This window comes from Myxine glutinosa, chromosome 9, assembly GCF_964187855.1.
Source record: "Myxine glutinosa chromosome 9, kmMyxGlut1.1, whole genome shotgun sequence".
NCBI classification, from domain to species: domain Eukaryota; kingdom Metazoa; phylum Chordata; class Myxini; order Myxiniformes; family Myxinidae; genus Myxine; species Myxine glutinosa.
Window position 1 is genome coordinate 144,829,136 of NC_136269.1, and position 23,035 is coordinate 144,852,170.

At 45.4% G+C, this 23,035-nt stretch overlaps 1 protein-coding gene across 4 annotated transcripts in view; it reads right to left on the reverse strand.

Annotated features, from left to right (window-relative positions):
• Positions 1-23,035, reverse strand: part of LOC137434832 (phosphorylase b kinase regulatory subunit beta-like) — a 335,447-nt gene that overhangs the window by 50,507 nt on the left and 261,905 nt on the right. For 3 of the 4 annotated variants that reach the window (XM_078785025.1, XM_078785024.1, XM_068127966.2), the window contains one exon: positions 20,467-20,571. The exons of the other annotated variant lie outside the window; for it this stretch is intronic. In XM_078785025.1, coding sequence (XP_078641151.1) covers positions 20,467-20,571 — 105 coding nt within the window. The remainder of the gene's footprint in view (positions 1-20,466; positions 20,572-23,035) is intronic. 4 annotated transcript variants of the gene reach the window in all.

Genomic DNA, 23,035 nt, shown 5'->3' on the forward strand with positions numbered 1-23,035 from the left:
GTTAGAAAACAGTATGGAAGGCAAATTGAGGGACATGAGGGACCAAGCGGAAAGGGAAGTTAACCAAATGGGGCAGCAGATAGAGGGGGTCAGAATGGGGGTAGAAACCAAACTGGATGCTCACAGGGAGGAAATGGAGCAGATGAGGGTGGCATCTGGGCAGGAGATGCAAGTGATGGGAGAGGAGATCAGAAGAGGAGTGAGTGAGGAGGTCGGAGGAGTGCGCGAGGAGGTGAGGCACTGTAAGGAGCGCATGGAGAAAGAGGTGAGAAAGGGGACTGTAAAATTGCAAGGTGGTATAGAGGAGTTGACGCTGGGAGTAGAACAACTGACAGTGGGACAAAAGGAGTTGGGGGACCAGGTAAAGAAGAACACAGCGGTAATAGAGGGTTTAAAATCGACACAGAAGGAGATGAAAAAGGACGTAGGGGTAATTAAAAAAGAGTGTCAGACGGTACATGAGGACCTGACGAGGAAAATGGACAAGGTGGTAGAGGTAATGGAGGTTAAAGAGCGGGAGGTGCGGGAGCACATAGAAAAAAATAAAGTGGAGTTAGAGGAAGAACTTAAAGGGGCGCACGAAGAGATGAAGGAGATGAAGCAAAAATTAGAAGAAGTGGAAGAAGGGGTGAGCGAAATTAAGAAGCGACGGAGAGAGGATAAGAAAGAGATAAAGGAGGAAGTAAAAGAATTGGTCCAAAGTCTGTGTTTGGATCGTGATGATGTGCTCATTAACCGGATGAGGGATTCGCAGGTGATGGAGGAGAAGCGAAGAGGAAGAGGACCCGGTGTAAGTGGTGACCAATATGGTCGTGCGTATGATGCGCCAGGGGATTTAAGAAGCTTGGGGGTCGAGATAGACCCGGGTGTTCGTGAGAGGCCACTGGTGAAGTGTGCGACAGGTCTGGTGTGCGAAAAAGGAGGTGTGCGAGAAAGTCCGACTCTGGGGTGTGTGAGGAAAAAGTGCACGCCAAGGAGTGAGGGTGCTGGCGAGAGTGAGTCGGTCGTAGCGAGTGTGCGAGGGAGCACATGGAAGCGCGGTGTGGTAAGTGTTACAGAGGGTGTGACGGGAGAGTGTGCGCAAGGGTGTGCGCGAGAGAGGTGTGTAACGGACAGGTGCATGAGGAAAGAGTGCGCTGTCAGAAGTAAGGAAGAATGCACACCTGTGGTGAGTGTTACAGAGGGTGTAACGGGAGAGTGTGCGCGAGAAAGGTGTGTGACGGACAGGTGCATGAGGAAAGAGTGCGCTGTCAAGAGTAAGGGTGAGTGCGCTGTCAAGAGTGGTGGTGAGAGTATTGAGAGTGACAAGGAGAGTGAGTTGGTTGTGACAGGTGAGCGAGGATGTACACCTGGGATGGAAGGATGCACACCTGGAATGGTAGAGCGTGAGTGGGAATGCACGCTGGAGTTGGTGGTGAGGCACGTGGTTGGGTGTGCGAATGAGGGCACACCTGTGATTGTCACAGAGGAGGTGACAGAGGAGGGGGCGCGAAGCGGTGTTTTGGTGAGGTGTGCGACCAACGAATGTGTGCCAAAGTGTTCGGTGGTCAGGTGTGTGACCAAGGCTGTGAGTGGAATGAGGGTACCTGGGTGTGTAAGGAAAGGTACGAGGAGCATGAGCACGGCTGGATGTGTGAGCAAGGAACGGGCTGCGGGGTGTAAGCGTCCAGGTGAAGCATCGACGTTAGACGGGGTAGAGTTTAGAACGACTTATAGCCGAATCGGGCCCTCGGTGCGTGCCGGGCTTCGCGTGCCGCGAGAACCAGCGGGGATCCGAGCCACGGCGGGTTCGAAAGGACCGCCGTGCGCGATCCACGCTGGGCCTCGCTTTGAACGGCCGCGTCCGTGCTCCACTAGGTGGAGCGGGCAGCTGGATAGGAAGGGTCGTTATGGCGACCACGTTTTGTTGAGACGTGCCGGCAGGTCGAGATCGGGACATTGGATGGCTCCACGCCGAGGTGGTGCGTGGGATCTCGGCCCGGGTAAGCCCCCGTCCCTGCCCCGAATGCCGGACGCATCCAGCCGCTGGCACAAAACAACCAGCATCCATTGCTTGGCTTTACGAAGCCGGGCTTTGGACAGGGATTGGCGCACCGAGAGGTATTAGTGAGTCGACTGGGTGATGAGGTTAGTGTTTTGGACCCAAAATTGGAGAAAAACAAAATTTGATGATTGGCAAGGGATTGGCAGTAGTGATTGGCAGATGATGGGCAGTGATTGGCAAATTTTTGATTTGTTGAAATTTGATGTGCAAAATTGGTAGTGAGAGACCCCCGATGTGGTGGGATGGCAAATCCACCATCCTTCCCATGTAGGGGGGCAAAGGAGCAATAGCTTATGGGGTGTATGGCAGTGAAAACTAGCCCGGGTGGGTTAGGTTATATTGTGTGTAGGGATCTAGAGAAGATGACCTTAGGTAACGTTAAGGTTAGTTAGTGACTGATACCTGTAGTGGGGACGCAGGTAGATTAGTGTGGATGATAATGACGTGGGAGCGCAATAGTTTAAAGGGACGACTGGGAAGCGCAAGTTTCAGAAGGGAGTAGTTAGCTGAGATGATGCCGTGTGTGTGAGGATGGAACAGGTGTGATTGCACAGGTGTGCAATTGGACAGGTGTGTGGAGCAGTGTATGAGTAGTGAGTGTGTGGATCAGCGCGAATGCGCTTGGGGAGAGAAGGGTGCAGGTGGCACCAGGTGTGAGAGCACAGGTGTGCAAGTACAGGTGTGTGGAGAGAGTTGGAGTGAGTGGTACGGAGTGGTGTGCATGGTGCGAAGGTGTGGATGGGGGAAGAGTGGACCCCTTTCACGAGTATCCGGGGCGGGTAGTGTAAGTGTTAGGTAGAGGGTGCAGGTAAATTGTGGTTGGATATTGGCATTTGTGGTGCGGTTGCAGAATGGTATTGTGGATGGGTGCATTAGTGTTGTGGAAATGGCTGGGCGTGTAGCCTGTTAGTGTGTGTAGTTGGTTGGGCACTCCACCACTGTGAGGATGTCGGCCAGGTGAGGCCGCAGGTGGGCTCTGGGAGCCGGTAGTTGTGAGTGGGTGCCTGAGGATCCCGGGTGTGGATCGGGCAGCCCAGTGCCAGAGAGGGCACGGAGTGGGGAGAGCGCCAGAGGGCCTTCCCCAGGTAGATAGGTTAGGGTAAGGAGCAGGTAAGCTCGGAGGCAACTGCAGTGGTGGAGGGGTGCAGGTGGGTAGACCCGCTGGGAGAGGTACACGCCACAGCCCGGAAATTGTGCGAGGGCACCGGGAGATGAATCGGGGGAGTGAGACCCCAAATTGAAAAGCACCACAGTTTGGCCAATGGGAATTGGTTTTTAGAACCCATAGAGTAAGAGGGCCAATGGTTTGGCCGGAGAAAGACCCCGGGTAGTGTAAAGTTGTTAAAGTCATTTAGGAGATAGTTAGGATTGATGAACCTGTCGCACCATACGCAGCCACTTACCTGTGGTGATGATGATGACTCCACACCTGTGTTTTCTTTGTTTGTGTTGCAGAAATGAGAATTGCTGTGAGGATTGGTGAGACGCATCACGACGTGGATGAGACATTGGGGTGATTCCATCTCTCCCTCCTTAGGAGGGACTGATGATGAATTGGTGATGGCAAATTTTGATGTTGAGTTGGAGATGGCAAATTTTGATGAGAGTTGGAAATGGCAAATTTGATTGGTTAGGAGGGAGAGAAGACGAATTTGGTTTATGGGAGGAACGGGGAAGACAGTAGGGATGTTTGTTGATTTGTAAAGTAGATGTTTATGGGTAGTGTTGTGTTGTGTGGATACAGTAAGGGGTAAGGGAGGGGCCATGTAGGTTACCTGGTGGGGGGGGGCGTACGATAGGAACGTACCTGTCTCACCTGGTTCCCATGTGCCCCCAGTGTGCATCACCTTACATTGCGTGCACTTTTGCGCCCTTACCACCTTACTCACTTGTTTCTTCTTTTGTCTCCCACCTCCGAGGATCTGGCTTTGGGGTAGAGAGAGAGGAGAGAGAGGTGCTGGCTGCGCAGTTGTGGGCCTGCACTTTCGCTGTTTGCTGCCGGGATCGATACACCATATGGACCGCAATGTTTGTGGCCACCCACAATGGACCGCAGTTCGTTTGCGGCCAAGCACCACCCGGGGATGGACCTATGGATCAACGTGGCACCTATGCCATACAGGTGAACCACTAATAGTTAACACCACTGAAGGCCACACGAAGAGCAAGAGACACCTGCAGGGTTAGGGGTTGTCGAATTTATTTTTATTCCCATGAACAATGGTGACTGCACCGGATGGTGCTGACTGTGTGGTGGGGTGGTGCTTTTGATGCTGGGAAAGGGTGCTCTGCACGTTATTAAAGGCCGTCGGCCACAGAGCACTCGTGGGTTGGTGTATCGATGCTGGCAAGCGCGCTCTCTCTATGCATAACATCTGCATGTGTTCCTCCAAAAACAGGTCCTGGATCGTAGTGTAAATAGCAGCGTAGTCGTGTAAATAATGCTCCCTACCGGCTGTATGTTTAGTTTGAGGATTCTTTCCGGATTCGGTTATCCTGTGGGTGTGTTTCTGTGAGGAGAAGGGTGCAACGTCGCAGGGGGACATATTTACTCATTTGTGAATATCTGTAAAACTGTCGCACTCAGGGTAGAGTTAATAGTAGAGGGAACTACATTGCGTGCCACACTAAAGTAGGTAAAAATTTATCGGGTCGGGACGCCCCGAGGGTAGAGAAGGGTGCAATGTTGCGAATATGGAATTTGGCCTCCATATCCGCTTGTAAATATTCCCCTATTTTCCCCAATACTCCCCAACTATCCCCAATCCCCCATTCCCTAGTCCCATTGTCTGTAAACAACAATCAGTAGAGCCGACCTTCCCCTTATTCCCCCATTAAATGTCGTGCCCAGGTCCACCGCACCACACGTAGACAACTTTCGGACATCTTGCTAGTTATTCTTAGTCTATGTCAGTTAAGGCCTCGTTTCCATTAATTATGACTCTTCGTTGCACCAGAATGTGATTATATGGCACCAGTAGTGAGTTTAGGACCTTTCCCATACCTCCTCCCATCTTCTTCCCCCGTCTACAACAACAGAGGGGCACGGCGCTGCGCGGGGGGGAGTGTGCGTCCTCCCACCGGCTCGGTTAGCCGCCATCGACAATGCGCTCCAGACAACGCGCTCCAGACCATGCGCTCCACGGGGTTACCACAAAGGGGCTCCTTGTCAGCTCCTCGTCAAGGGCGGAGCCGGTAACCCCCCCCGCACGCACCCAATGAGAAGCAACGTGCCGATTCCACGAGGCGGAGCTAACGAGCCGAGGGCGTGTCACTCCCCGCCGGATATACGCGGCCCCGCGCCGGATGTGACGTCAGATGCGCGCCCCGCCTGAGAAAGAACATTGCCTGCGATCGCTGAGAGGAAGCGAACCGGCCTGAGAAAGAACGTCCCCTCGGAGCGCTGTGACCTCCCCGGCATCTTTGGACCGGACTGTACCCTGCTTTGAGCCAAGAGTGCACCTTGAGCCATCGCTATCTGCCTTTCCTAGCCATCAAACCCCGTGTGAGTCAGCCGTTGTCCCGTTTACCTGTCGTCTGTCCGGGGTTAATATAAGAGTGTGTCTAAGTGCCCGTCTTCCTGTGATATACCTCTAGCCCCTGTAATCTAACCTTTTCCGTAAGAATATAATTGAGAATCGAAACATTGGTGTCTGTCATTATAATCCAGCCGTGTGTCTTCTTTTTCCTTATTGATCCAGCGTAGCGCGGCTCCGTCAACGTTCGAGTACAATCGGGTAATTTGTGCGGACACGACGGCCATTCCGCTCGGCCCACCTTAACATCAAAGTCGTGTCTGTAACAATACATTCATTCATTTCATTTTAACCAAATGATTAATTAACACATTCATTCATTTCATTTTAACCAAATGATTAATTAATACATTCATTCATTTCATTTTAACCAAATGATTAATTAACACATCCATTCATTTCATTTTAACCAAATGATTAATTAATACATTCATTCATTTCATTTTAACCAAATGATTAATTAACACATCCATTCATTTCATTTTAACCAAATGATTAATTAATACATTCATTCATTTCATTTTAACCAAATGATTAATTAATACATTCATTCATTTCATTTTAACCAAATGATTAATTAACACATTCATTCATTTCATTTTAAACAAATGATTAATTAATACATTCATTCATTTCATTTTAACCAAATGATTAATTAATACATTCATTCATTTCATTTTAACCAAATGATTAATTAACACATCCATTCATTTCATTTTAACCAAATGATTAATTAATACATTCATTCATTTCATTTTAACCAAATGATTAATTAATACATTCATTCATTTCATTTTAACCAAATGATTAATTAACACATCCATTCATTTCATTTTAACAAAATGATTAATTAACACATCCATTCATTTCATTTCAACCAAATGATTAATTAATACATTCATTCATTTCATTTTAACCAAATGATTAATTAATACATTCATTCATTTCATTTTAACCAAATGAATAATTAATACATTCTTGCATTTCATTTTAACCAAATGATTAATTAATACATTCATTCATTTCATTTTAACCAAATGATTAATTAATACATTCATTCATTTCATTTTAACCAAATGAATAATTAATACATTCATTCATTTCATTTTAACCAAATGATTAATTAATACATTCTTGCATTTCATTTTAACCAAATGATTAATTAATACATTCATTCATTTCATTTTAACCAAATGATTAATTAATACATTCATTCATTTCATTTTAACCAAATGAATAATTAATACATTCATTCATTTCATTTTAACCAAATGATTAATTAATACATTCATTCATTTCATTTTAACCAAATGAATAATTAATACATTCTTTCATTTCATTTCAACCAAATGATTAATTAACACATTCATTCATTTCATTTTAACCAAATGATTAATTAATACATTCATTCATTTCATTTTAACCAAATGATTAATTAACACATCCATTCATTTCATTTCAACCAAATGATTAATTAATACATTCATTCATTTCATTTTAACCAAATGATTAATTAATACATTCATTCATTTCATTTTAACCAAATGATTAATTAACACATCCATTCATTTCATTTCAACCAAATGATTAATTAATACATCCATTCATTTCATTTCAACCAAATGATTAATTAATACATTCATTCATTTCATTTAAACCAAATGATTAATTAATACATTCATTCATTTCATTTTAACCAAATGATTAATTAATACATTCATTCATTTCATTTTAACCAAATGATTAATTAATACATTCATTCATTTCATTTTAACCAAATGATTAATTAATACATTCATTCATTTCATTTTAACCAAATGATTAATTAATACATTCATTCATTTCATTTTAACCAAATGATTAATTAACACATCCATTCATTTCATTTCAACCAAATGATTAATTAACACATCCATTCATTTCATTTCAACCAAATGATTAATTAATACATTCATTCATTTCATTTTAACCAAATGATTAATTAATACATTCATTCATTTCATTTTAACCAAATGATTAATTAATACATTCATTCATTTCATTTTAACCAAATGATTAATTAACACATCCATTCATTTCATTTCAACCAAATGATTAATTAACACATTCATTCATTTCATTAATTCATTAATTCATTAATTAACACAATTAACAAATGATTAATTAACACATCCATTCATTTCATTTCAACCAAATGTACCGAATAATTTGTAATCGATAATTGAAATAATCAAATGATCACCTTAGTTGGTGATTTTATAGCAAACCCTTTCTTCGGTTCCATTGTAATTTATGTGATTGCCTTGTTCCATGGGGTGGCACTGTGGCTCATTTTGGTACAATCATGTTTTTCAAATGATAAATAGGAACTACAAAAGATTTGGCTATGATAAGAATGACTTGTCAGACCTCAATATCTTTGAATTGTTGGAGTGGTATTAAAAACATGTAAAGCAATAAGTGAATAATAGGAATGATTTAAGAAAGCAGTGAATTTACTTTGGTTGTTACGGATCCTTGGTGATAACCTTGAACTGTTTCACGCAAACGTTTATTTATTTATTTTCCAAAAGTTTTTGTGAAATCAAATCTGAGATGTTGTGGATGAAGGTGCCATTGAGGTTTACACAGACTCCCCGTAGGTGTCAGCTGTAATTCCAGACAGTGATGGAGAGGAATCGTAATGCGTGGCTCACTGAACGAGTGCATTGTGGGACGATTGGTGTGTGTGTGTGTGTGTGTGTGTGTGTGTGTGTGTGTGTATGTGTGTTTGCATGTGTGTGTGTGTTTGCGTTTGTGTGTGTGTGTGTGTTCTGGATAAACACCATATAAATTACCATTCATTTACTGGATCCCAAAAATGCACAAACACCCTTGTAAGATGAGGTTCATCATCGCAAGTAGAGAATGTAGTTTGAAACCTTTGTCGGGCAGTGTAACAGCGGCAATGAAACTAATCTATAAATGCTTAAAAAACTACCACGAAAAAGTGAAGTTTTATTCTGGTATTAAGAAATTCTGGATCATTGACAATTCCAAACCGGTAATCGACAGTGTCCACAACATTAATAACAAGGGTAAAGCAAAATGTCTTTCAACCTTTGATTTTTCCACATTGTACACAAACATTCCACATGACAAGCTGGTAACCGCATTGGACAGAGCAGTAGATAAAGCATTTGCAGGAGGTAATAAAGTATGCATTAATGTATTAGTGGGGCGGCTTAGCCCAAATATTCAAAAGAATTGTGCATTTTGTGAAACAAGCACCAAATTTGGCACAAATGTACATTAATATGTTGCGAACATTTTCAGATATTGGGCCACTTGAAATTCCGCAATTTTTTTTTTTCAAATTTTTTCAAATTTCGTAATTTCAAATTTTTCGGGTGACACCGTCACAATTTCGGTCTTCGAGGCCGGCCGATAGGCAAAGTGTGACCGGAAGGGACGAGGTTCTCCTGACCACGTGGCCCTCGATCTGGGAAGCGAGAGGCATTCCATTAGTGGACGCGCCCCTCACGCCCGACTTTTGGGCGGCCCCGGCAGGCCGTTTGTTTTGACGTTCCGTGACAGGCCCCGCACCCCCACCTCCGGGCCGACCGGAAGCTTGTGCTGAGTACATCATACCTGAACAACTCAGTGAGGCAGAACACAGCAGTGCACACCAGGGTGACCCCTTCAGTGCATAAACCAATTAACCTGTCCACTGCAGGGCATATAGAAATGAAGTTATTTTCTGCATATAATAATAATATAAGTTCAGTTCTATATAACAATTTCTGTTATCACCACTACCACTACAACTACCACTACTACAAGCTTTGTCTGGAATTTTGTGGACTAACAGACAAACAGACATACAGACAAGCTGGGATCAAAACATTACCTCCTTCCACCATTGAGTGTAGAGGTAAACATCATGGAAATTATATCATGCCCTAGATTTAATTCATGCTTACCCGTGTATTTGCTTCACTGGTTCACAAGGTCTTTTGCATACATGTAATTCAGACTCTCGTCTTCATTGCTGACCACACAATGTTCGCAACATATTAATGTACATTTGTGCCAAATTTGGTGCTTGTATCACAAAATGCACAATTCTTTTGAATATTTGGGCTAAGCCGCCCCACTATATCGGCCGGCCTCGAAGACCGAAATTGTGACGGTGTCACCCGAAAAATTTGAAATTACGAAATTTGAAAAAATTTGAAAAAAAAAATTACGGAATTTCAAGTGGCCCAATATCTGAAAATGTTCGCAACATATTAATGTACATTTGTGCCAAATTTGGTGCTTGTATCACAAAATGCACAACAGGTTTGCTATGCTGCTACACTAATATCAAAACAGAGCACACTGGTCTGTAAAGGATAATCAATGTTAAATGCAGTTTTTCAAAAAGTAAACTCAAAGAAAGTATTCGATTTCTGCTAAACAACAGTTTCTTTACATTTGGCAACAAGATACTCCAGCAGACAGTGGGCATACCCATGGGTTCGGATCCCAAGATACTCCAGCAGACAGTGGGCATACCCATGGGTTCGGATCCCAAGATACTCCAGCAGACAGTGGGCATACCCATGGGTTCAGATCCCAAGATTCTCCAGCAGACAGTGGGCATACCCATGGGTTCAGATCCCAAGATTCTCCAGCAGACAGTGGGCATACCCATGGGTTTAGATCCCAAGATTCTCCAGCAGACAGTGGGCATACCCATGGGTTTAGATCCCAACATTCTCCAGCAGACAGTGGGCATACCCATGGGTTCAGATCCCAAGATTCTCCAGCAGACAGTGGGCATACCCATGGGTTCAGATCCCAAGATTCTCCAGCAGACAGTGGGCATACCCATGGGTTCAGATCCCAAGATTCTCCAGCAGACAGTGGGCATACCCATGGGTTCAGATCCCAAGATTCTCCAGCAGACAGTGGGCATACCCATGGGTTTAGATCCCAAGATTCTCCAGCAGACAGTGGGCATACCCATGGGTTTAGATCCCAAGATTCTCCAGCAGACAGTGGGCATACCCATGGGTTTAGATCCCAAGATTCTCCAGCAGACAGTGGGCATACCCATGGGTTCAGATCCCAAGATTCTCCAGCAGACAGTGGGCATACCCATGGGTTCAGATCCCAAGATTCTCCAGCAGACAGTGGGCATACCCATGGGTTTAGATCCCAACATTCTCCAGCAGACAGTGGGCATACCCATGGGTTCAGATCCCAAGATACTCCAGCAGACAGTGGGCATACCCATGGGTTCAGATCCCAACATTCTCCAGCAGACAGTGGGCATACCCATGGGTTCAGATCCCAAGATGCTCCAGCAGACAGTGGGCATACCCATGGGTTCAGATCCCAAGATGCTCCAGCAGACAGTGGGCATACCCATGGGTTCAGATCCCAAGATGCTCCAGCAGACAGTGGGCATACCCATGGGTTCAGATCCCGAGATTCTCCAGCAGACAGTGGGCATACCCATGGGTTCAGATCCCAAGATGCTCCAGCAGACAGTGGGCATACCCATGGGTTCAGATCCCAAGATACTCCAGCAGACAATGGGGATACCCATGGGTTCAGATCCGGCCCCTTTCTTTGCAAATTTGTTTCTGCACATGTACGAGTTTGATTGGGTCCAGAACATGTGCAGGAATAAACTAACAACTGCACGAAGATGCGGAAACATCTTCAGATTCATTGATGATTTGTTGGCAATTAATGATGGATTTATATTTGATCAGCTTCATGATGATATATATCCAACAGAACTTGAATTAAAAAAGGAAAACCAAACTTCCACTTCAGTTTCCTTTTTAAAATTACAAATTGGCATCCATAATAATAAATTGCACACCAAATTATTTGATAAACGAGATGCATTTCCATTCCATATTATCCGGATGCCTTTCTGAGACAGCAACATTCCCAAAAAGCTATTTTATGGGACGGTTGCAGGTGAAATAATTAGGACTGTGAGAGCAACCACACACAGCTCTGAACTTGTGAATAGCTTACAACAACTAGTCAGATGTATGTTGGCACAGGAAGCTGCAGTTGGTTGATTAAAACAAGTTTTCTTTAAAATCACAAAACGACACCAAATCGAATTAGTAAAATACAATACGAATAGTAAAAATATTATTCATGAGATCTTTATGTAAATACACATACTGATCTTCATACCTACAAATCACTGTATACATCACTAATCGCTGATCTTCAGACGTATGAATCGCTGTTTGCATCACTCATCGCTGATCTTCATGCCTACGAATCTCTGTATACATCACTAATCGCTGATCGTCATTCGTACGAATCGCTGTATACATTACTAATCGCTGATCTTCACACCTCCAAATCACTGTATACATCACTAATAGCTGATCTTCATACCTACAAATCGCTGTATACATCACTAATCACTGATCTTCATACCTACGAATCACTGTATACATTGCAAATCGCTGAACTTCACACCGACAAATCACTGTATACATCACTAATCGCTGATCTTCATGCCTATGAATCACTGTATACATCACTAATCACTGATCTTCATGCCTACGAATCTCTGTATACATCACTAATCGCTGATCGTCATTCGTACGAATCGCTGTATACATTACTAATCGCTGATCTTCACACCTCCAAATCACTGTATACATCACTAATAGCTGATCTTCATACCTACAAATCACTGTATACATCACTAATCGCTGATCTTCATACCTACAAATCACTGTATACATCACTAATAGCTGATCTTCATACCTACAAATCACTGTATACATCACTAATAGCTGATCTTCATACCTACGAATCGCTGTATACATCACTAATCGCTGATCTTCATACCTACAAATCACTGTATACATCACTAATAGCTGATCTTAATACCTACAAATCACTGTATACATCACTATTCGCTGATCTTCATACCTACAAATCACTGTATACATCACTAATCACTGATCTTCATGCCTATGAATCACTGTATACATCACTAATCGCTGATCTTCATTCGTACGAATCGCTGTATACATCACTAATCGCTGATCTTCATATGCACGAATCGCTGTATACATCACTAATCGCTGATCTTCATGCCTATGAATCACTGTATACATCACTAATCGCTGATCTTCATACCTACAAATCACTGTATACATCGCTAATCACTGATCTTCATACCTCCAAATCACTGTATACATCACTAATAGCTGATCTTCATCCCTACAGATCACTGTATACATCACTAATGGCTGATCTTCATATGCACGAATCGCTGTATACATCACTAATAGCTGATCTTCATCCCTACAGATCACTGTATACATCACTAATCACTGATCTTCATGCCTCCAAATCACTGTATACATCACTAATAGCTGATCTTCATCCCTACAGATCACTGTATACATCACTAATCGCTGATCTTCATATGCACGAATCGCTGTATACATCACTAATAGCTGATCTTCATCCCTACAAATCACTGTATACATCGCTAATCACTGATCTTCATACCTCCAAATCACTGTATACATCACTAATCACTGATCTTCATCCCTACAAATCACTGTATACATCGCTAATCACTGATCTTCATACCTCCAAATCACTGTATACATCACTAATAGCTGATCTTCATCCCTACAGATCACTGTATACATCACTAATCGCTGATCTTCATATGCACGAATCGCTGTATACATCACTAATAGCTGATCTTCATCCCTACAAATCACTGTATACATCACTAATCACTGATCTTCATACCTCCAAATCACTGTATACATCACTAATCACTGATCTTCATCCCTACAAATCACTGTATACATCGCTAATCACTGATCTTCATACCTCCAAATCACTATACATCACTAATAGCTGATCTTCATCCCTACAGATCACTGTATACATCACTAATCACTGATCTTCATGCCTATGAATCACTGTTTACATCACCAATCATTTGCAAAGCCAGCCTTTCCTTATTGACCGTTTTGTAGTTGTGCTCGAGTGTTAAAGCCACTTGTCGAGTGCTCCACAAGCTGATTGATTAATCGAATACATCCCTGTTTAACCATTCTCTTGCCTTTCTATTTGCTTTATTTGGCTTTTCGTTTAAATATTTCTTATGATTTGTTACTCAACTTGAGTGGTTTCTTCGGTGTTTGTAAGCCATGGCAATACAGTCGATAGTGTGTCGTTGACGTTTCTTATCACAGCAGTTGTCGTTTTTGAAAATAAAATTACGAATTGGCATTCAAGGCAATGATAAGGTGATAAAGTAAACGACGTAGAAATATAAATGTGTGTTCCGTTGTCTTCGTTGAATCTGACAAAAGTTTAAAATGTAACCTTTGCCTCGGAGAGTTCCATGCAGGGTTCCAGCCGCAGTTCAAGTCGTTTAGCTCAAGGGAAGCCCATGTTATCATCAATTTTAAAATGATGCTGCTGTCTGAAAGCGACAGGTGGTATTCCATTCCGTTCAATCCCATCATCGGCCTGCCCATGAAACTGTGGAAGGTTAATGCCCTCCCTCAGGTCGAACCCCTCCTTGAAGCCCACTTTTCGGTTAAGCCTCCTTAGCCTCGATGAGGTAAACTAACCCCATCCTCCTGAAATCCCCCTCTCGCGTTATGGGGGTAAAGCTAGACTGAAGGTAAATGTGAACCACCAGTCTCGGTAACCCTCCCCCACCACCTCTTTTTCCGTCAGGTCCCCCTACCAAACGCATTTCCAGAACAACTCCTTACTTTCCCCACTTTCCCCTTCTCTTCTCTCTCCCCTATCGTCCTCACTCCCACCTTCCCCCTCCTCACACTCCTGCCCTCCCCAGAATGTATAGCGACGTGTAGTGAAACATCGGTCTCCCTCCCTTCCTCGCTTACCACTTCCTTGCTTCCTTGTAACGTATTATTCTGACTTGTATTTGCATTGTTGTTGTGGTTTATTGGACGCGCTTATTCGTCAGACACGAGTGAATCATCACCGCGTCAATAAACGCGTTTTTCCGCTTCCGGCACGATGGAGTCTGCTTGAGTTCGTTACATGGTGTCAGAAGTTCGTTGATATTCACGCCATAAGCCGCCATTCGTCTCCATAAATATGGCATCTCCGAACTTTGATCATCCCTCGATCGACTGGGAGAGTCTGGATCTCTACCAGGAGTTTTGCCGGTTCAGAAATCACGTCAGTTTTGTCTTGTCAGGGCCGCTCGCAGACATAACGAAGCCTCGTCAAGCAGGATGGCTCGGAACGTGGATCGGCGAACAAGGTCGTCAAATCTACCAAACTCTATCTTGGGAGGAAGGAGAGAAAGATGACCCGCAGGAAGTGCTGAACAAATTCCAGAACTATGTGCAGCCCAGAAAGAACAAAAGAGTTGCCAGACACCGACTGAAACAAAGGCGCCAGCGGAGTGGTGAGTCTTTTGATCATTTCATAAAAGATCTGAGGATAATTCTCATGGATTGCGATTACCAAGACCCAGACGACATAATCGTCGATTGCATCATTGATGGCAGCCATGATAAGAGGGTCCAAGAGAAATTACTCGATAGGGGTGAGGAGCTCACTAGCTAAAGCTATAGAAATTGGCCAACAGCTAGAGCTCTCGCAGAAACATATGAGAATAGTCCGAGATGAAGATGCTCTCATCTCAGCCCTCAGATCTGAAAACGAACGAACTCAGCACCAGACTCAACGTTGTAAGAGCAAGCCTGATAGGCATACACAAGCCACCGAGCTGTTCAAAGCTGAGAATCGGTTTCGGAATGACGGTCCCTGCAGCAAATGTGGCCAGTCAGTGCACAGGCAAGCCAAGTGTCCAGCAATTAATTCTAGCTGCTCCTACTGCAAGAAGCCTGGTCACTGGTTTGCGGCGTGTCGGAAGAGACTGCGCGACCTAAAGTCCCTTGATGAGGAGACCAGTCTAGATCATGTAGATCTTCCTCAAGAACTCGTCAAGGAATCTGAAATTTTAAGGATCTCCGCTCTACAACCAAGCATCAATACGGCTACTCATGACAAGTGGGCACAGACCGTCACGTTGCTGGGTCAGCCGACTCGGTTCCGGATTGACACGGGTGCAAGGTGCAACACACTAACACTCAACGACTACCAGTTAGTCCAGCACCTCGCAGGCGATCTACAATCGTCGCATAAAGTTCTTAAAACATACTCGAACCATACTATCCATCCTGTCGGTACCGTGACACTCCCTCTCTCTCACAAAAACAAGACCGTTAGAGCCAGTTTTGAGGTCATTGACCTCGATCAGGAGAATGTAATGTCAGGCGCTACCTCGGAAGCCCTAGGCCTCATTGTCAAGCTCGATAAGTTGTCTCTTGTTCAGCCTCTAGTCAATGTGTCTCAGGAAGCAGTAATCTCTGAGTTTCCAGAAGTTGCCAAGACAACTGGAACTCTTCCCGGGACTTATCGGATCAAGCTTGTAGAAGGGTCACAGGGAGTAGTTCACGCTCCTCGCAGACAGCCTGCAGCATTGAGAGAGCAAATAGTTGACAAGCTACAAGAGATGGTCACCGAAGGTCACATCGCGAAGGTAGAACGACCGACTGAGTGGGTGAGTTCCATGGTAGTAGCTCTTCGCAACGGCAAAGTCCGCATCTGTATAGACCCCAAAGACTTAAACAAGTGCACAAAACGTGAGCACTACCCAATGAGCACTGTTCAGGAAGTTTTAGCTCAAATCCCTGGAGTCAAAGTATTTTCTGTGCTTGACGCCCGCAGTGGGTTCATGCAAATTCGCCTTGACGAGCCTTCTTCATTCTTGACCACGTTCAATACACCTGTAGGGAGATACCGCTGGCTGCGTCTCCCTTATGGATTGAGGTGCTCGCCGGAGATATTCCAGCGAATCATGGACCAGATGCTAGAAGGGATAGAATGGGCAACAGCGGTAATGGATGACATTTTAGTTGCTGGTCGTGACATCACCCACCACGACTGTGTACTGAAGCGAGTTATGCAACGAGCTACAAGTTATAACCTGCAACTAAACTTCCGAAAATGCCTCATCCGGCAAACCTCAGTCCCTTATGTAGGCCACCTGCTTACTGCAGAAGGAGTGCTACCAGATCCATTCAAGACGAAGGCAGTTGAGAAAATGCCACGTCCAACAGACAAACAAGGCGTCAAGCGTTTCCTTGGATTCGTTCAGTATTTAGGGAAGTTTATTCCCAACCTAAGTGACACAAGCAAGCCTCTCCGTGATCTCTGCAAGGCGGACGTGGAGTTCTCCTGGCAGTCAGCTCAGGAGCTGTCCTTCAAGAAGCTGAAGCAAGCATGTATTTCGGCCCCGGTCCTTCAGTACTACGATGTAAGTCAGCCAGTTGAAATACAAGCCGATGCCAGCCAAAACGCTGTAGGAGCCTGTTTGCTCCAGAATGGCAACCCTATAGCGTTCACATCACGCAGTATGACCGATACTGAGTGTCGCTACGCTATGATTGAGAAGGAAATGCTCTCAATCGTCCATGCAACAGAAGCATTTCACTACTATATCTTTGGAAAATCAGTAGTGGTATATAATGACCATAAACCCCTTGAGGAAATCTTCAAGAAGCCTCTCCTATCTTCTCCCATGCGTTTACAGCGTATGTTGCTCAAGCTTCAACGGTATGACTTGGAGGTTAACTACTGCCGTGGTTCTGAGATGGTGCTCCCCGACACATTGTCCCGTGCACCTCTACCGGACACCGACTCAGAAGCTGGGAAAGACCTGGAGCCTGTGAACATGTTCCAGTTCCTTGCGATCATGAGTGGGAAATACATCGAAATCCAGGAAGCTACTCTGAGTCAAATGAGCCTTCTCTGCGGTGTCATTGCAAGTGGATGGCCTGACTCCCGAAAGGAAGTCCCAGCACAGGTCCGTCCGTACTTTGACTCCAGAACGCAATTGGCAGTCTCAGACAGTGTTGTCTACAAAGGCATGCGCCTTGTCATCCCGCCAAGCCTCAGACCCAGAATGCTGAGCTTGATTCATGAATCGCACCTCGGAGTGAACAAGTGTAAGCAGCGTGCTCGCGAGGTCATGTATTGGCCCTCAATGAACTCTGACATCGAAGAAACTGTACGGAATTGTTGCAAGTGTGCAGAGTATCAAAGCGCTCAGCAACGGGAGCCTCTCTTGCCGACTTACACGCCTGATCTTCCATTCATCGAAGTTGGAAGCGACGTTTTTGACTTCGAATCAAAGCAGTATTTGCTCACGGTCGATTATTACTCCAAGTTTGTGGAGGTGGATTGCCTCAAGGACATTACAGCTCGCTCTGTAATCGAAGCTCTCAAGCAGCAGTTTTGTCGACATGGTATTCCAGAGAAGCTGCGAAGCGATTCCGGAAGTCAGTACACGTCAGAGGAATTTTCTCAGTTTTGCAAAGAATATGGCATAACTCACGACATTGTGTCCCCCAAGCACCAACGTGCCAATGGAGAGGCAGAAAGAGCGATCCAGACAGTGAAAAGGCTCTGGAAGAAGTCAGCAGATAAGTACTTAGCCCTGCTAGACTACCGCACCACTCCACTTGAAGGAATAAACTTGTCCCCGGCTCAGCTCCTAATGGGAAGACGCCCCAGAAACACACTGCCTTGCAACCGCACTCTTCTCATGCCTGCGCGGTATGACCATCACCTTGTGAGATCACGCCTTGACACACAGAAGGAGAAACAAAAATACTATCATGACAAGCCATCTATGTCAGATTTGCCACCGCTCCAGCCGGGCGACAGTGTTAGGATGTTGCCAAACCCGGAGGCCAGGCATTGGATTCCGGCTGTAGTTGAGGCGCGCCACAACAGCCCCCGGTCATATTTGCTGAGGACCCCAAACAATGTGTACCGGCGTAACAGGCTCCATCTCCGCAGAGTGCCTCATTCAGCCCATGTTGGCCCGGTGGGAAGTCAGCCACTCTCTCGCTTTTACTCTTCCCAGGACATGAGGGACTTCCCTGATCCCACCACTCAACAGGACACCCCAGTGGGGAACTGCTGCAAGTCCCCAAGTCCAAGTGAGCAAGCATCTGAATCCCAAAGTCTCCCAACAGTGTCATCGCCTCGAGCCACTGCATCTCCCAGAAATACCAAGTTCATCACAAGGAGCGGCAGAGCGGTTAACCCTCCCAGACGTCTGGATCTTTAAATTTAAATCAATTGATTCACGTGATCTGAATGTGATGCTGTTTGTTAATTAATTCATTGTAAGTTTTACTTTATAGAGTTATTTGCTTTGCTGGTTTCCTTTAAAGTGGCTTCCTTGAAAGAAAGGAGGATGTAACGTATTATTCTGACTTGTATTTGCATTGTTGTTGTGGTTTATCGGACGCGCTTATTCGTCAGACACGAGTGAATCATCACCGCGTCAATAAACGCGTTTTTCCGCTTCCGGCACGATGGAGTCTGCTTGAGTTCGTTACACCCACCCCTACTCACTCCCCTCTCTCTCCCCCCCCCTCCCTTACTCTTGCTCCCACCCCCTTGCTAACATCCCCTCCCTTCTGGAGTTTATGGGGACATGTAGTGAGGCATTGCTCTTCCCCATCGTCACTCTCCCCGCTTTCATTGCTTTCCCCTCTCTCTCCATCAACTCTCCCTCATCTCCTCCTCGCTCCTCCCTCCATTCCCTCTCCTCCCTCTCTCCTACCTCCCTCTCCTCCCTCTCTCCTACCTCCCTCTCCTCCCTCTCTCCTACCTCCCTCTCCTCCTCCCCTCTCTCTCTTTCTATCAACTCTCCCTCATCCCCTCCTCGCTCCCCCTCCATTCCCTCTCTCACCCTCTCTCTCCTCCCTCCCTCCCTCTCCTCCTCCCCCCCCTCTCTCTCTCTCTATCAACTCTCCCTCATCCCCTCCTCGCTCCCCCTCCATTCCCTCTCTCACTCTCTCTCTCTCCTCCCTCCGTCTCCCCCTCCGCTCTCTCTCCTCCCCCTCTTCCTTCCCCTGATTTCTCCCCCTCCCCTCTCCTCTCTCTCCTCCCCTCTCCATCTCCTCCTCCCCTCTCTCTCTCCTCCCCCTCTCCGTTCCCCTGATTTCTCCCCCCCCCTCCTCTCTCTCCTCCCCTCTCCATCTCCTCCTCCCCTCTCTCTCCTCCCCCTCTCCCTTCCCCTGATTTCTCCCCCCCCCCTCTCTCTCCTCCCCCCCTCTCTCTCCTCCCCCTCTCCCTTCCCCTGATTTCTCCCCCCCCCTCTCTCTCTCTCCTCCCCCTCTCTCTCTCTCCTCCCCTCTCCATCTCCTCCTCCCCTCTCTCTCTCTCCTCCCCCTCTCCGTTCCCCTGATTTCCCCCCCCCCCTCCTCTCTCTCCTCCCCTCTCTCCTCCCCTCTCCATCTCCTCCTCCCCTCTCTCTCCTCCCCCTCTCCCTTCCCCTGATTCCCCCCCCCTCTCTCTCCTCCCCCTCTCCCTTCCCCTGATTTCTCCCCCCCCCCCCTCTCTCTCCTCCCCCTCTCCCTTCCCCTGATTTCTCCCCCCCCCCCTCTCTTCGTATCCCCGTTAGCGAAGCCACAGGTTGTTATTTGCTTGTAAAATATAAATGCGAAATCCTCTCTCATCATTATACAGAATATCTTGTTCATTGTTTTCGTTATTTTCCAGGTTTTGTCCTGTTCTTCTCACATGGTTAACTATCCTCACTTTTCATTCCTTGTCTCATTCCAATGCCGACCAGTCACCCTTTTAGTTCTACATCATCTTGTTCTGTACTTTCTGCACATACATGGATTATTTGAGTTGGTTCTTTGTGACTACCTGGTAATCCATCATCAGTTGGTCAGGTGAACATACTTTTGGAATCGATTTAAAAAAATAAGTTAGAATTTCAAGAGACAGAGGTCTCGGACACAGTTACATCGATACTGCTGGTACCTTGATGTCATCGATCAGGAGGAAGACATCCTGGGACATGTAGAAATCACTGAGATCAAAAATAACAGGGAGGCAGACGACGGTACGACTCAGGATGCGATATATCTGAGGTCAGGTGAAGATCAGACGAACAATCGTGATGGGGAAAACACAAGGAGAACAAAAACAAGGTCTGAGACAAGGAACACCTCCAGGATTTATACTTTAAAGTTTTAGTGAATCGAATGTAAATTAGGATAACATTACAAGCTCAATCATCTGTTTTCTCCTTTCCTGCCCCGACTGTTGTGACCATTTCGTTCATGCGGTCCATAAGCCCACCATGGGACACAAACAACAAGCATTATTTCCCAGCATTCATTGGTGCATCAACTAATCGGAACAGATGGCCGACTGACATCAGATATGTTGTTGAATGTTTACTTAAGAGGTGGTGACACCTGGGCTATGCAACAACAACAACTTGTTCTCTCTCCACTGAAGCGGCTTCCAATGCCGTCTCCCCACGCGGTCACGTGTCCCATTCCCATGGAGATGCCATCGCAGCCAAGCATGTAATCGGCCTTGCTTCCACTCAAAGCTGTAATTTGTTGGTAACTGTCAGCTGCTCATGTAATTCAGACATGTCTGCAGAGGTTAAATGTACATTTTAATTCATCTTTCACATTCCCACTGTCGTTCTCTGTGGGAAATAAGTGTCTGCAAAATGGAGGGGAAATCCTGCTGTTTGTGGTTCGACATCATTCCAATGTTCACTCAAAGTGGAGTACTTGCTGGGAAGGTGATGTTAGTAATGATGTTAAAAGATAACGATGGTTTGTGCTTGCTAAACCCACTAACTCAATTGCCCATGGCTCTGATGTCTGTTGCACGTCATCATTGATGAAAGAAAGAAAAAAAATCAACAGTAATTGCCTTCCTTGCATGAGCTATTCTATACCATGAAGAAAGATGTCTGTCTGTGTTGCCATTTTTCTCATCAATGGCTTAACGGATCCTCGTCAAACTTTCAGAGGTTCATCAGAGAGTGCCGGGAGGGATTTAGGCAAAATATTTTGGAAATTGGATTATTATTATGAAAATATTTGATAATAGTGAAAATATATTAATTGGATTATTTAAAAAGTTGGCTTATATACACTACATGACCAAAACTATGTGGACACTCCTAATTAGTGGATTCGGTTGTTTCAGCCATACCCATTGCTGACAGGTATATATAATCAAGCACACAGCCATACAATGGCAGGAGAATGGGCCGTACTGATGAGCTCAGTGACTTTCCATGTGGCACCGTCATGGGATGCCACCTTTCCAACAAGTCAGTTCATCAAATTTCTGCCCTGCTAGAGATGCCCCAAGTCAGCTGTAAGTGCTGTGATTGTGAAGTGGAAACGTCTAGGAGCAACAACAGCTCAGCCGCGAAGTGGTAGGCCACACAAGCTCACAGAACTGGACCACCGAGTGCTGAAGCGCGTATAAATCGTCTCTCCTTGGTTGCAACACTCACTACCGAGTTCCAAACTGTCTCTGGAAGCAACGTCAGCACAACAACTGTTCGCCGGGAGCTTCATGAAATGGGTTTCCATGGATGAGCGGCCGCACACAAGCCTAAGATCACCATGCGCAATGCTAAGCATCGGCTGGAGTGGTGTAAAGCTCGCCGCCATTGGACCCTGGAGCACTGGAAACGCGTTCTCTGGAGTGATGAATCACGCTTCACCATCTGGCAGTCCGACGGACAAATCTGGGTTTGGCGGATGCCAGGAGAACGTTACCTGCCCGAATGCAAAGTTCCAACTGTAAAGTTTGGTGGAGGAGGAATAATTGTCTGGGGCTGTTTTTCATGGTCTGGGCTCAGCCCCTTAGTTCCAGTGAAGGGAAATCTTAACGCTACAGCACACAATGACATTCTAGACGATTATGTGCTTCCAACTTTGTGGCAACAGTTTGGGGAAGGCCCTTTCCTGTTTGAGCATGACAATGCCCCCATGCATAAAGCAAAGTCCGTACAGAAATGGTTTGTCGAGATCGGTATGGAAGAACTTGACAGGCCTGCACAGTACCTTGACCTCAACCCCATAGAACACCTTTGAGATGAATTGGAACACTGACTGCAAGCCAGGCCTAATCGCCTAACATCAGTGCCCGACCTCACCAATGCTCTTGTGGCTGAATGGAAGCAAATCCCCACAGAAATGTTCCAACATCTAGTGGAAAGCCTTCCCAGAAGAGTGGGGGATGTTATGGCAGCAAAGGGGGGGGGGGGGGGGGGGGACCAACTCCATATTAATGCCCATTATATCGGAATGAGATGTTCGGGTGTCCATATACTTTTGGCCATGTGGTGGATGTTTTTTGTTTTATAATGTGCCTATAGAAAGGCTACACCCTGTTCCAAATTTTTCACCTTTTGTTACCTTATCATCTGGAATTAAAATGCATTAAAACAGACCTCTTCCACCTTTATTTACACATCGTAACCCACAACTTCCAAGTGAAAAACAAATTCTACAAATTTCAGAAAATTTCTTTAAAGTACAAAACTAGCTAATCTTGGTTGGATAAA